At 34.4% G+C, this 16,491-nt stretch overlaps 1 protein-coding gene across 12 annotated transcripts in view; it reads right to left on the bottom strand.

Annotated features, from left to right (window-relative positions):
* The window catches only part of SLC39A10 (solute carrier family 39 member 10), a 140,307-nt gene that overhangs the window by 34,253 nt on the left and 89,563 nt on the right, over positions 1 to 16,491 (bottom strand). For all 12 annotated transcript variants that reach the window (XM_085000272.1, XM_085000276.1, XM_021075818.2 and 9 more), the window contains 2 exons: positions 13,495 to 14,516; positions 10,190 to 10,397 (listed from right to left, as the gene is read on the bottom strand). In XM_085000272.1, coding sequence (XP_084856398.1) covers positions 10,190 to 10,397; positions 13,495 to 14,505 — 1,219 coding nt within the window. In that variant the 5' untranslated portion in view covers positions 14,506 to 14,516. The remainder of the gene's footprint in view (positions 1 to 10,189; positions 10,398 to 13,494; positions 14,517 to 16,491) is intronic.

Raw genomic sequence — 16,491 nt, 5'->3', positions numbered from 1 at the left:
AAGAGAAAGACAAATATTATATGATATCGCTTACATGTAGAATCTAAAATATGGCACAAATGAACCTGTGTACAAACAGAGACAGACCCACAGACATGGAGAACAGACTTTTGGTTGCCAAGGGGAAGGGGAGAGGAATGGACTGGGAGTCTGGGCTTAGTAGATGCAAACTATTACATTTAGAAAGGATAAGCAATGAGGTCCTACTGAATAGCACAGGAAATTATATCCAATCTCCTGGGATAAACCATGATGGAAAATAATATAAAAAAAAAGGTATGTTTGCATATATAAGATACAATAAATATCAAATATATAATATATATACCCACATATACATATGTCATATATTTTATATATATATATATACATATATATATATATATATATATATATAACTGAGTCACTTCCCTGTACAACAGAAATTGGCAAAACACTATAAATCAACTATACTTTTATAAAAATAAAAGATCTTTTTAAAAAAACAGCACTAAGCTACTTGGAAAAGCCAGTAATTCATATTCCGAGATACTCTGAAGTAAAAAAAAAAAAAAATATATAACTATATACTCACTAATGTAAATATATATGGATGAGGACTGACAACACAGACAGACAAGACTCAAAATACATTAATTGGAATAAAGAAATCCATTAGCTCTTCATAATTACTAGAAATTTTTATTAATCAGAATTTTCACCAAAAATACACTGGAGTTATTCACCAAAATTACCCAATAAGTATTTCTTATTTCATTCCTATGTCCCAGTGTCCAAGAAAATTCATATAACCAAATTTAGGTGCTCAATTAAAATCTGTACCTGCCCAAATCTACTTGGATAAATCTTAACTTGATTTATTCTTTTTTCTAGGGTTATACTATATTCTACACTGGGCAATATATATTCAATCATTTCCATTTGCTCATTAAGGCATCTGCAATAAATACTAAATTTCTAAACCTTAATATAGAGGGAATACCATTAATTTGATACAACAGGCATTCAAAATGATTAACAACTTTCATACAATCTAATAGGCTAATAAAATGTTTGCAATACAGCATATTTTACAGTTTGAGCTTATTGGGTTATGAAATTTAATACCCTATTAAACCTACATATATATATTCTTATAAGCATATTTATAAAATCTAATTAAAGAGCTGAACAAAAATCTGATTCTGTTCCCTAATCATAAAAATTGTATTTGAAAAAGAACATTATTCCAAACAAATATTTCCTTTTTAAAATTCTAATCACATTAACATTTGAAAAGCAAATATTTCCTTTCTAAAATTCTCATCACATTATCTTGAATCTGAAGAAAAGTTCAAGAGTCTATGAAGGTACTGACATTTTGTAATGGTCTATGATGATTTACAATCTTAAACGGCTTTAGATCAGTAAGTCAAAAACCAAGTTACCAAATAATAAATCCACCAAAGTCGAATTCAGTGAAAACCAATTATCCAACATGCTAACAGGTAAGCTAAATACATTATAACTGAAGACCAATTATTGGCACTTTAGATAAGTGCTTACACATGCAGTTGAGGGAAGGTCTGAGTATGAAAGGATATATGAGTTCCTGTGTGCTCAAATATGTCACATATTACACACTCCCAGGAACAATTTCTCCTGCATTATTTCTGATAATTACATCTCTTTCTCATCCACCTGAGAAAGCAAATCTATAAACTAAAAGAAATGTCTGAAAAAAGAGCTCACTTTTGATAAGAAAATCTCCTGCATTTTTTTATTTGACATCTGAAACTCAAGAAATACAAAAAAAAAAAAAAAAAAAATCATAATCCCACAAAGGCAAAAGCCTTATATAAATCAACCCAAGGTCATACATAGTATTGCCCAACTTCAAGGACACCATTCTCACTGTATCTTTGAATGAATGCCATTTACTTAGAATATAAATGATGACATCTGGAGGTGCTCAATGAGATGGTATTACATTGAGCTTGCACAGTTCCCCTCCAAAATGAGGTGATATAAATACACAGACACATACACACAAACACTTTAAAAAGTATTTAATGCAGATAAATTTGGTGTATTGGTTATATTACTGTCAAGAAACTTGGTTATTGAACAATTAAAAAAAAAAACCAAGAATCAGAAAAAGACTTTGCTCTTACATTAAAATTAAATAATCTGTAAATGAATTTGAACATCTTAACTTTTTAAGAGTTTTCTCATTTTTCCAACTACAGAAAATATGTATAGTATGCTTGCTAACTTCAAAAGCCTTTTCAAATTAATTTTAAAAAATAACAATTTCCAGGACTAGAAAGGATCCTGTAACTTCTAATAACATTTTTAAAACATAAAACAGAAAGTACAATTGGGAGTATTATAGTTTAATTACTCCTCTGTGTATACACTGCCTTGATTGAAAGAGTTGGAAATTATAAAAAATCTCAAAGAGGTCAATTATTCTGATACTTTAAAAAGATAATTAATTTAAATTCTTTGCTTGTTTGTAGCTATTTAAGCTGGCACATACTAGCTATCTTCATACTGTAACTAGAAAGGACTTTTAATCTATAGAAGTATTTCTCAAACTGTTCTCATTTAATTCTATGAGATCAGTGGTATTTTAAGGGGAGTGAGGGGAGAATAATCAAAAAGATTTGGGGAGTTCCCTCTGTGCCACAGTAGGTTAAGAATCCCACTGCAGCAGCTCAGGTTGCTGCAGAGGTGCAGGTTTGATTTCTGGCCCTGCACAGTGGGTTAAAGTGTAGGTTGCAGCTGCAGCTGCAGCTTGGATTCAATCCCTGCTGTGGGTGCAGCCATTAAAAAAAAAAAAAAATTTTTTGGTAATGCTGGTTAAACGCCCCACTGTAACAGTTAAGTAAGATGAATCTTTGCAAGGAGACTACATATGCATGATTTTTCTAACTTACATGATCATGGAACCTATCAGTATATCTCAATGAGCCAGTATCCTGCAGAACAAAATTTTGAAAAGGCTAGTGTACACCAATGTCCTACTTTACAGATCTGCATATTGAGGCACAGAGATGTTAAATGCTAAATATTACCGCTTCACACCTATTAGGATGGCTGTTTAAAAAAATGAAAAACGTATGTTGGCAAAGATATGGAGAAATTGGAAACCTCTTATGTTTCTGGAGGGAAAATAAAATGCACAGCCATTAGAAAAAATTAGGTAGTTCCTGAAAAAGCTAAACAGAATTACCATATGACTCAGGAATTCCCCTCTAGGTCTATACCCCAAAGAACTGAAAGCAGAGACTCAGATACTTGTATGCCTGTGTTCATTACAGCATTATTCACAATAGCCAACTGTCCATCAGTGAATGAATGGGTTTATAAAATGTGCTATATACATTCAATGGAATATTATTCAGCTAAAGAAGGAATGAAGTTCTGATACATCTACAACATAGATGAACTTCAGAAAACTAAAAGCAGAATTACCGCATGATCCAGCAATCCCACTGAGTATATATCCAGACAAAACTACAATTCAAAAAGATACATGCACCCCAATGTTCACTGCAGCACCATTTACAAAAGCCAAGACATGGAAACACCTGAATGTCCATCAACAGATAAATGGATTAAGAAGATGTGGCACATATATATAATGGAATACTACTCAGCCGTTAAAAAGAACAAGTAATGCCATGTACAGCAACATAGATGTAACTAGAGATTCTCATACTAAGTAAAGTAGGTCAGAAAGAGAAAGACAAACACCCTATGATATCATTTACAGGTGGAATCTAAAATATGGCACAAATTAACCCATCTACAAAACAGAGACAGAGTCACAGACATGGAGAAGAGATTTGTGGTTACTGATGGGGGAGAAGGGAGGGAGAGGACTAGACTGAGAGTTTGGGGTTGGTAGATGCAAACTATTAAAAGCAATAACTAGCAATGAGATCCTACTGAAAGTACAGGGAACTGTATCCAATCTTCTGGGATAAACCATGATGGAAAAGAATATTAAAAAGAATGTGTGGAGTTCCCATCGTGGCGCAGTGGTTAACGAATCCGACTAGGAACCATGAGGTTACGGGTTCGGTCCCTGCCCTTGCTCAGTGGGTTAACGATCCGGCGTTGCCATGAGCTGTGGTGTAGGTTGCAGACTCGGCTCGGATCCCGCATTGCTGTGGCTCTGGTGTAGGCCGGTGGCTACAGCTCCGATTCAACCCCTAGCCCGGGAACCTCCATATGCCGCGGGAGCGGCCCAAGAAATAGCAACAACAACAACAACAACAAAAAGACAAAAAAAAAAAAAAAAAGAATGTGTGTGTGTGTATTAACTACATATGCATAGTTATAACTATTTATGTATATATACATACATGTATGTATGTGTATATGTGTATATATGTATATATGAGTCACTTTGCTAAAAAGCAGAAACTTGTACAACATTGTAAATCAACTATATTTTAATTTTTTAAAAGTAAAATAAAAAAAACATGCTGAGTATTTAAAAATAAACCAGACACAAAGACAAATACTTTGATTTCACATATATATGCACTATCTAGAATAATGAAATTCATAGAGACAAAAGGAAGATTAGAAGATTAGAAGTTACCAGGGGCTGGGGGTAAATGAGGAGTTGTTGCTTAATGATTACACAGTTTCTATCTGGGGTGGTGATTAAAAAAAAAAAAAGTGTGAAAAATTGTGACTGTATAAATGCCACTGACTGTACACTTCAATGGTTAAGACAGCACATTTTATGCTATATATATTTTATATATATATTTTAACCATAAAAAAAATTGCTAGCTAAAATGGCAAATTCAAAACTAAACCCAAAGTCCTCTCTTAATCCACTGTTTTCTCCAGTAAATCATACTATTTTCAGAGAATTCTTGGCCAAATGATTTATCACTTATGCATTAATCTCATAGAGGTGGCTTCACATAAAAGGGGATCTATAAGAAAAATATTTCTTCCTACTTTTATTAATCCAAGTAGTTAGTATTTCTTCCTACTTTTATTAATCCAAATAGCAATCACTCTTTCAATATTTGAGCTAATTAGGATAGAGGAAAAGGGACAAAAGATTATTATAAAACAACCTGTAACTACACAAAATTATCAGAATATATTTATACTTATTTCTATGTCATCACAAATATATATAATAAGGCAAATTAATTTAAAGAATTTATATCCCATCTAACATAAACTGTTACTTTTGTCAGTGTCCAGAAAAAAAAAGAGCTGGATTTCCCTTTTCAGATAAATTTTCTACATATTTTCTAGATTATAACTATTTTATCACAACTGTTTCATTAGCAAAACAGCCATACTATTCCGTAAGTGTGTGTTATTATAGATACATGTTTTCTTAGGCTGATTTCTTGTTAATTTTTAACATTATTTTTAGCTTTCTAGCACTAAAAATTTAAGAGACAGTTTCCTAACAATTTAGAAATATTCTTTAAGGAAAATTACAATTCCTCTAATCTATGAGAAGTAAATTTGTTTTGAATTTACTGCACTTGAAACACCTTTCCATCCTATTTAAATACTTATTTTTAGAATTAATAACATTTACATGTAAAGCTCACATGAACTCTATCATAATTTCCTAGGTGTACAAAAAAGCAATTCAGGTAATAAAACTGTTCTTTATTTCTAAACAAATTACTGTGCTTTTTCAATCACAATTTGTTTGGTATAAAGCAAAAAACCCAAAATAACAACAATAAACAAATAATTAAAGGCACCTCTTATAAAACTTATACGAAACTATGAAAACTATTAAATACAACCAGCAAATGTTTTCTTTATTTGTACCCGATATACCTTACGCAATAAAAAACACTAAATGTCTGAAACAAGCTACACTTATTCTGCAAATTAGGTCGCTTAAAATGTTAAAGGTCTTCAAGCTTAGTTATTCACCAACTCCCTTTCTCATTATCTAGAGAGAAAATGCATTCTTTTAAAAAGAAGCGCTCATCTGTGGAAACTTTCTAATTAACTTGGTTCAAAGCATGTGCAAGACGGCAGTTTTCTACACCGTTTCAGCATTTTAATTGGCAGAAAATGCTTAGCGGCCTATTCACAACCCCCCCTTGGTAATTAAGCTAGGGTCAACTCTATGACCAAATGAACCAATCTTGTGAAACAAACGATTTCTACCTTACACAGTATATAGCATATTTGGTTTACAGCGGTCTTCGAACAGTTAATGAGGTAGTAGCTATGTCACTATGGGAGATTTACACAGAACAAGTTAACCTTTCTTAATGGTGCAGCTGTCATTAAAAATAATTACTAGCAGGACATTCTCTCTAACAATTATAAACATCTATCAGGACAATTAATTCAAGCTTCATTTCTGACACTAATAACCACCTGCAAACAACAAATCAATATTCACTATTAGTAATATATTTGCTTTCAAAACAAGTATAATTTCCTCTAAGGCTTTTCAGATTGAATAAACTGTAATTTTCAATGTTACTATAGTCAAGCATCTGTCAACAGTTTTGTTTATAAAATATATAGATTATGTAAACATTACAACACAGACAACTCTAAGTCATAATCCACAGTTGAAAACAAAGAACTAGCTTTTTAGAAACCTTAAAAATAGAAAAGGCTATTTAGTTTTAACTCTAGAAGCCACAATCTTGTCTCCATTTTTAAAAGAACAAATATATTTTATTTTTAATTAAGCTAAATAATCTTAGACCTAGCTTCCCCTTTTCTCCTGCCACAGTGAGAGTTTGTAAGCACCTGAGAGAGATTGTGGCTCTCAAGGTGCTTACTCATCTACAAAGATCAGTGAGCAAGAAGAAGCCAAGAAAGGGACATATTTTATCCATCCAAAGATCATCACTCAAGTCTGGTGTGTGGACTCACTTTCTCTGACTTTCCAGATCTTACTAGACCAAACCCAGCTTGTCTACTAGACTATTCTTGGATTTTGCTTTTTTTAATTACTAATCTTTATTTATAGCAATACTTACTTACATTAATATTTACTTCTAACCACTTTCCTGTATATGTTTGCCTTATCTATCAAAGCACTAGTAAAAATAACTACACATAGCTCTCCTTATCTCCTTGTCACTTACATTCTAGCAAAGCATACTTAAGAAACTTTCTAACAAGAAGCAGTAGAGCACACCACATGAGAGAACAGTGTAGTAAAGGCTTTAGACAGAGGAGACTACTCTAGTTACCTGGCAGCTATGTGACCTTGGGCATGTTAATTAACTTCTCAAAGCCTCATTTCCTCGGCAAAGAGAAGTAAATAAAAGTGCCTAGCTCATGGATGTAACAAATTAAATAATTCTTGTAAAAGTATTGTGGTAAGGTTCCAATAAAGGCTATTATGATTAATTTATCTATTCTGAAGTCATTTTCCTATTGCAAAGAAATTAACCAAGAGTATGTAGGAATCTAGGAGACTCAGTTATGTATGAAAGCAATTCTTTTAATGTGTACTCTATTAAGGTTTAAAGAATATGTCTATCTCAAATAAAACTCTTTTACTAGAACATGATATTCTTAAACATGTCTACCTTATTACTACACTATCAAAAATTTTTAAATGCTGCTTTCAATCATTTATCTATTTTATCAGAATTCTGTTTTCAGCCCATACTCATAAACATCATTTTAGTCATTATAATTACTATGCAAGAGCGCCTCTACATCTTGGGCATTTTAACCAGAACTGCATTCATCATGATTTTGCACATGATGAAGTGGATGAAATATCACTCATTCTGAGAACACTGTATTATCAAAGTACACTAGGCTGACTGACAAGTATTCTTCCTGGGTTATTATCAAAAGCTTAGAGACTAATATTAAGCAATTATTCATTCAATCAATACATGAGTGCTTACTTTTTGTCCAAAGTACCCTTTATCTTAGGCACTAGGGATGCTGAAAGACCCAGTCACTTCCTTTAAGCAACTAAAGTCAAACAAAAACAGATAACCAATCCGATTATTAATGTCGCCAAACTCTACACCATGATGGAGCTATCTAGAGGATATCAAGGTAGGGGACTTAACTAGGCCTCGGATGGTCCGTAAGTTATCCCAGAGAGGCTAATCCTTGAGCTGAACCTTTGAGGGATCACAGTAGTCAGTCAAATAGAGAGGTTTAGAATGTGAAAAGGCAGAAAGGAATGAGGGAGAGCCAGCATAATGTATTGTCAAGAGTTTGTTATGACTAGAGAGCTAGGAGGGAAAAAATGAATGGTGGGGGATAAGGATGGAAAGGTAGGTAGGCATGGATCACATTCTGGAAACCCTGATTGAGGAACAAAACACAATACTCAATTTTTAAGAACATAGTATAATGAAGTATCCTAAAACATGAGGAAAAAAAATAACTATCACATTAAATCCATGTTCTCCTAGATATTACTGCTCACAAAGTTTAAAAAAGTAAAGAAAAATATTAAAGAGATCTAATGAAAAATATTAAATAGTGTAAAGATATGGCTAAAATCATAATGGTGATACCAGAATTACCTAAATTTGGAAAGTAACAACATAGTGATTGCCCAGAATTTTTATCAAGCCTCAGGCTTGCTGGGGTTTTGGGGGTTTTTTTGTCTTTTTGTCTTTTTGCCATTTCTTGGGCCGCTCCTGTGGCATATGGAGGTTCCCAGGCTAGGGGCTGAATTGGAGCTGTAGCCGCTGGCCTACACCAGAACCACAGCAACACAGGATCTGAGCTGCATCTGCAATCTACACCACAGCTCACGGCAACGCCAGATCCTTAACCCACTGCGCAGGGCCAAGGATCGAACCCACAACCTCATGGTTCCTAGTCGGATTCGTTAACCACTGAGCCACGACAGGAACTCCCCGAGGCTTAGTGGGTTTTATCATTTATTAGGCCTAGGAATTGTGGGGAAGTTACTAAACATTCTTATACCTCTGCTTCCTTATCTGTAAAAGAAGAATCATATAATAGCTCCTTCCCATAACTATTCAATAATTATTATTAAAGTTTAGTGATGATAAAACGTAAAACACTCTGCACACAGATAGCAAAATAGTTAAACTTCCCAATATTGAACCCTACCACCATTACGCACTAGCTCTGAGACCTTGGGAAAGTTATTAGGGGTAACATTTTCCACCTGTTAGGACTGTTGTGAGGAGTAAATGAGTTGAGTTTACAACAGTGCCTGAAATATGTTTGTTAATAAATGAAAGAAAAATATGTACATTAAGGAATGCTGGCTTTCACCAAGAAGGAAAAAAACATGTCAGAGAATCTCATTTGTACTTTGGAAAAATAAAACTAGCTTAAGTGCTAAGCATGACCTGCAAGGGAAGAAAAAAAAATAAGCAGGGAAGGTTATGAAGTTATTTCAACAATTCAGTTAAGAATTGAGGAGTATCTGAACTAAAATTATAACAGGGTGGATAGAGTTGGAAGATTTTTATAACCCAACTGATTATATAAGGGAAAATAGGAAATGAAAACAAAAAAGTATATGAGGAAAAAAATCAAAGATTTTCAGATTTTATCAAAAGAATGAACTGGAATGGCATTTGGAATTCAAGAAGAGGTATAAACTTCATGTGGAGTAGAAGCTCCAGAAATATTAGGTGGGAAGTACCTGTAAACATCAAGAGGGAACAATCTGGCCAACTGAATATGACGAAAAAGAACCTAAAGAGAAGATTAAAAATAGCTTTGGTTTTACTCTCTAGAAGTCCCATGATGAAGTTCATGTGCCAATCACTGGCATTTCTGAGAGATTCCCACAGTTTAACTACAATGGCTTCTCTTTTTACTTCCTTAAAAACTTAATAATCTTAGCTTTTCACCAGAGCTCCTCAATTATGCTAAAAGTTAATTATAACATCAAATAACTTTAATTAAGGGCCCCCTTATTAATATCTGCCCATCAAGAATCTATCACAAACCTGTATTTCCTTTCTAATCTATTAGTTCTCCATCCGTAGCAATTCATTCCTCCATATTGCCAGAAGAGATGTAAACAGTAGTGAGCCTCCTGCCCTTCCCCTGATCTTTTCTAAACATACATAGCTAAACCTGATTAAAACATACTGGAAGTCACCAAAAGGAAGGCAATCATTTGGAATTACTTTCTAATTCAACTATATTAAATAAAATAAGTAGAGAGACATTTTGGAGGAGAAAGAACTTAAATCTTTCTTACCTGATGCCCCTATATTTGCCTTATCTTCAGGAACCAGATTTTTATCCTTATTTATATCTTCAACTAAAAGTTTGTCAAAATGCTCAATACAAAGTCTGCTGTCGATTTGATATAATAAAGCAGGGCAAAGGTATGTAAATAGATCAGGTGAGATTGGAGAGTTGGCACCATGACCATAGTATTTTAACAACTGAGTGACGTTCAAACACTGCAACGAAATTGATAAAACATATTAAATAAGAGTGCTTTAAGGTTATGTAGAAAAGGAAATTAATGAATAGTAAAATATATTCTACATTGTATTTGAAAATAATCTGTAATAGGCTAATATCTACTACAAAGAATGATTTGACGGAAATTTATGATAGGAATAAATTCAACTTGATTATCCAAAATTTTTTATGGATTTTAACCATTTTTCCACTGCAACATACAAAAGTTGACTTTCTGTCATCTATAAGAATGACTTACAACTACATTCCCAAGAATTGTCCTTATTTTTTTTTTTTTTTTTTTGGTCTTTTTAGGGCCACACCTGAAGTGTATGGAAGTTCCCAGGCTAGGGGTTGATTCAGAGCTGCAGCTGCTGGCCTACACCACAGCAACTCTAGATCTGAGCCACATCTGCAACCTACACCATAGCTCATGACAACATCAGATCCTTAACCCACTAAGCAAGGCCAGGGGATTGAACCTGTGTCCTCATGGATACTAGTCAGATTTGTTTCCACTGAGCCACAACAGGAATTCCATTCCCAAGAGTTTTAATGAGAAAAAAAAAAAAAAAAAAATCACTTCCCTAGACCAAGTACAATTATTAATTACTCAAGAGTCTTATTTGTGAAAGAGTGTTAAATACACTTAAGACTACTTTAATAACTTTATATTAAAATAACGGAACATAGACATTTTCACTACCTACGATACCCCAAAAGAATAACACATAGGGGAATTCCAGCCCAATGCTAAAACTTACAGATTCAAAAAGGCAGCTTCATCCACCGGTACTTTAAGTACTAAATATAACAAAACAAAGAAGAAAACAAGTAACAACATACCAAAAAAACTATTTTTTTCTCAGTCTTATCATGAGGTTCTACCCTATTCAATGCATTGACCATTTCCAGAAATTCTGAAAAAATTCCCAACACGCATCAAGCCTATGAGGATACAAAATAACAAGTCTGATGATACAGACCCCAAAAACAGAATACAAAGAGTAAACATTAATGACAATGTCCAGTTATTATTAACAGAAGACTCTGGGATATTACCCATAAAAACAAATTTGTGTATTTCTTTAAAAGTACACAAAAAATTTAAAATTTGCTAAAAACTGAATACCTCATGATTTATCCAGTAAAGAAACAAAGATATTTACACACTTCAATAACAGAGACAGAGGAGTTCCTGCTATGGCTAAGTGGTAACGAACCTGACTAGTATCCATGAGGATGTGGGTTCAAACCCTGGCCCCGCTCAGTGGGTTAAGGTTCTGGTATTGCTGCCAGCTGCAGTGTAGGTCGCAAAGGAGGCTTGGATCCTGTGTTGCTGTGGCTGTGGTGCAGGCTGGCAGTTAGAGCTCCGATTCAACCCCTAGCCTGGAAACTTCCATATGCTGTGAATGTGGCCCTAAAAAGACCCCCCCCCCAAAAAAAAACAAACCAGAGACAGAAACAATAAAGGTTGAGGTCATTTTCCACATTAGATGGTGCTGCTTTTTACACACACAAAAAAAACAACTCAACAATATAAACAAATTCAACCACCTTTTCTAAACTTGAAATGAGAGCTAAAAATAAGAATTATTTGATATACTTTTAATTAAACAAAAATAAATGTTTTTAAAGTGAATAGTTTTTTAAAAATCAAGAAAGACAAAAAAATCAAGAAAGACAAAAAAAATCAAGAGAAATCAAATACGAAAGTATTCAAAAATGATAAAAATTTTAGAAAAACAGAACAATCGAAATACTATGAGTTTCCTATTTTATAGTATCTTTTTGCATTCACTGTACATCTGTCTGAAGCATGAGAAAGTTCATGAGAATGTATGTCCTATGATAATGTGACAGAGAAAACAAACCTATTAAACATGTGCAAAATACCTGACAATGGACCTAGATCAATGACTGGGAAGTATTCCATTCTTAATAAATTAACAATAACGGAAAAGAAACTGTGTAATCACTTCCCAAGAAAAGAGGCTGAACAACAAAAAAAGGCTTCAATTTTCAAATATCTAGAAACCAACTAACACTAACATGTAAACTAACTTGGGAAGTCAAAACAAGTCTTAAGCAACATAATAAAGAATGAAAATGAAGAATACATTTTCTAACAACTTTTTTTTTTTTTTTTTTTTTTTTTGGTCTTTTTGCCATTTCTTGGGCGGCTCCCACGGCATATGGAGGTTCCCAGGCTAGGGGTCTAATCTGAGCTGTAGCCACCAGCCAATGCCAGAGCCACAGCAACGCGGGATCCCAGCCAAGTCTGCAACCTACACCACAGCTCATGGCAACGCCAGATTGTCTAACAACTTTTAAACATTTATATTTGAAGGAACCCAAATTTGAGAATCAACAATGCAAGTAAGAAATCCAGATAAAAATCTTTAATCTGTAGTTCCCATCATGGCGCAGCAGAAACGAATCCGACTAGGAACCATGATTACGGGTTCAATCCCTGGACTCGCTCAGTGGGTTAAGGAGCCAGCATTGCCATGAGCTATAGTGTAGGTCATAGTCGAGGCTCAGATCTGATGTTGCTGCGGCTCTGCCACAGGCTGGTGGCAACAGCTCCAATTAGACCCCTAGCCTAGGAACCTCCATATGCCGAAAGTGCAGCCCTAAAATGACAAAAAAAAAAAAAAGACACACAGGAGTTCCCGTCGTGGCACAGTGGTTAACGAATCCGACTAGGAACCATGAGGTTGCGGGTTCGATCCCTGTCCTTGCTCAGTGGGTTAACGATCCTGCGTTGCCGTGCGCTGTGGTGCAGGTCGCAGATGCAGCTGGGATTCCGAGTTGCTGTGGCTCTGGCGTAGGCCAGCAGCTACAGCTCTGATTCGACCCCTAGCCTGGGAACCTCCATATGCCGCAAGAGCAGCCCAAAAAATGGCAAAAAAAGACAAAAAAAAAAAGAAGACACACAAAAAAATCTTTAATCTGATTTTTATTCCTTAATGTATTTTGTAACTGGAAATAAGTTTGAATATGGTTGTCTATTCCTCTTATTCTCTTTTTTATCTAAAGATATTCCACAATCACCTGAGAATTACAGAGCAACCACCTTGTTCTGCTTACCTCATGTTGCCGGTCATCTTCATTATGATCTTTGTGACTAGCAGCTGAATAAATTGCACTTTTTTTAACATGCGGTGCTTCTCTCTTTCTAGTATGTCGAAGTTCACCTTCATTATCAGGATCAAGATCTTGGTGTCCATGACCAGGATCATGACCATTATGTTCTGGAAGACGTACATGAGAATGGCCTGGGTTATGTACACGATCAGGTTTGTGGACCCGATTATGCTCATACTGTTCGCCCTGATCAATGTTAGGGGGAAAACCTGGTGTAATAACCTCAGAATTTTCATTACTTTTCTTCCCTTTTCTCTTCCTCTTTCCTTTCATCTTACTTTCAGATTGCTCCTGTGTTTTATTGGTCTCTGTTGAAGGTTCATGGCTAGGCTCCCCACGCTCACTGTGAGTAATGGAATCATTAGGAAAATGGCGAGTAGTGTTATGATCGAGGTGATGACGCAAACAATGGTGATGACATAGGCGATGATTACGGTCATATATATGTTTATCATCAGATTTGACAGACAGTTCAATCGTCTCTTTCTCTGGATCACACTTATGGTTTCTTTTTGTTGATATACTGGTCACAGTTTGATTTTCTGAATTTAAATGATTATGGGAATGCTGGTGATTATGTGAGTGAAAATGCTTTCCCTCTTGAACTGCCAAAATATCTAAGTGAGAAACATGATCGTGGCCAAGATCCTCATGATTAATCTCAACTACTTTTATCTCTCCAAGGCCCAAGTTTGTTAAAAGTTTCTCCAGACCAAAAAAGGATAATCTTCCATTTTCACCATAACGGTCAAAAAGTTTTTCAATATAATACTTTTTTTCATTTTCAGCATCCAGCACTGAAAATTTGCTTGACTCCGATTCTGTCATTCCACGATGGTGTCTGTGATGTTCTTCAGAACCATGGTTATGTTCTTCATGGCAATGGTTGCAATGATGGAAAATAAATGTCAGCAAACAAATGAGGCAAAATTTTGTGTGCATATGTACCTTCATTTCTATTTCTCCTAAAGGGAAAGAAAAGCAAGCATTAGTTATGCTTACACACATTTGAAATGAACATAAACTTTCCAGGAGTTGCCAATTCACTAGGTAAATGCTGTACCCCACTTTTTTCATGGCTAAGCTGTTCTTTCCTTCTCCAATTCTCTATAAAAAATAGCCCATTTTAATTTGTTAAGCGTATACAGCCCTTTGAATTAATATAAATTTGCTAAAAACTTACCCACAAGACTATTCTGACTCCTTTTAAAAGCACAATACTTAACAGTCTATACACACTTATAAAGGAAATGTTGGCTTCCTTCCTATCAGTCCTTTACAAAAAAGACTGCTGATCTCTGTTCTTGAGGTCCTGGTCAGCACAATAAGGCAGTAAGATGAAATACAATAATAAAATGTGTAAAAATCAGAAAGAAATGGAACTGTCATTATTCACAAATGACAGGACTGAATACGCAGAAAGTCCGTAAGAACCTATAAGAATTAATAAATTTAGTACAATTGCTGGATATAAGGACAGTAAGTTAAAATCAATTGTATTCTCTATACCTGAAATAATTAGAAAATGAAATTAGAACAAAATTATCATTTATCTTAGCAAATGGTTAGAAATAAATCTAATGAAAGATGATCAAGATCTTTTCATAAAAAAAGGATCACATATTATTGAGAGAAATGAAGGACCTAAATAAATAGATGGCCTTATCATGTTCATGACTGGATGAGATAAAGACCCAACATGACCCCAATCAAAATCTCAGAAGTACGAAAATTAATGAAGTATTTTTAATGTTTATATGGATATAAGAAGGGTCAAGAATGGCCAAGATACTCTTAAAAAACAAGATTGGAGCATTTTTATCTATCAGTTACTAAAGACAGTGTGGTATTTGGTGTAAGATAATATAAATAAACCAAAAGAGTCTAATGATAGAGAAAGAGTCTCTTCCTTGGTGCCTGACCAACTAGATTTTCATAAAGAAGAAAAATAAATTATTTAAACCTGACCCCTACCTCACACCATATGTAAACATCAATTTTAGATGGATTATAAACCTCCCTAAACCAGTAAATGTTAAAGTAATGAAGAGGCCAAAATTGTGCTGCCTAAACTAAAGATTTAATTAAAAACTCCACCTCTCAGTCACCTACATTTTTAAATGTTCAATAGCCACATGTAGCTCACAGCTCCTATACCAGACAATGTAGATAGAGAACATGTCCATACATGTCCATCATCACAGAAAGCTCTATTGGACAGTATGCTTCTAGAATATGAAAATATGATGTGAGTCAATTACGCAATTTAAAAAATTTTTTAAAACAGGTGAAAGTCATCTTCATCCTGTATTTTATTTAATCCACTATATCTAAAATATTAACATTTTAACATGAAGTAATTAATATAAAAATTATTAATAAAAATTCATTCTTTTTTTTTTTTGGCCACACCCATGACACACAAAAGTTTAAGTTTCCAGGCCAGGGACTGAACCCGAGGCACAGCAGGGATAATTCCAAATCCTTAACCATTAGGCCACAAGGGAACTCCTACATTCTTTTTTAATACTATGTCTTTGAAATCTGGCATGTATTTTATCCTTATAGAACATCTCAATTCAGACTAGTCACATTTTAAATGCTCAATAGCTACGTGTGGCTACTGGCTACTGGACAGTGCAGATCTAGATTTATTTGGGGACTAGTTTCAGGACCTTCAAGATAGGACATAAACTACATGGTGCATTATACAAGAAAGTCAGATAAAATATACTACATTAAAAGAAATTTCTATTCATCTCATCAAGAGGTATCATTATGAGACCAAAAAAGCAACCACAGACAGAGATCACTACAATGTTACTAGTCAAGAATATATAGGAGTTCCTACCATAGAGCAGTGGATTAAGGATGTGGCATTGCCCCAGTTGTGGCAAAGGTTACAGCTGCAGCTCAGGTTCAGGCCTAACCTGGGAACTC

The sequence above is a fragment of the Sus scrofa genome, chromosome 15, assembly GCF_054392235.1.
Source record: "Sus scrofa isolate SSC_HxYL_T2T_F1_AM1 chromosome 15, Sscrofa_HxYL_maternal_Yorkshire_Landrace_v2.0, whole genome shotgun sequence".
In the NCBI taxonomy this organism is placed as follows: Eukaryota; Metazoa; Chordata; class Mammalia; order Artiodactyla; family Suidae; genus Sus; species Sus scrofa.
This window is presented reverse-complemented; position numbering and strand designations above follow the sequence as displayed.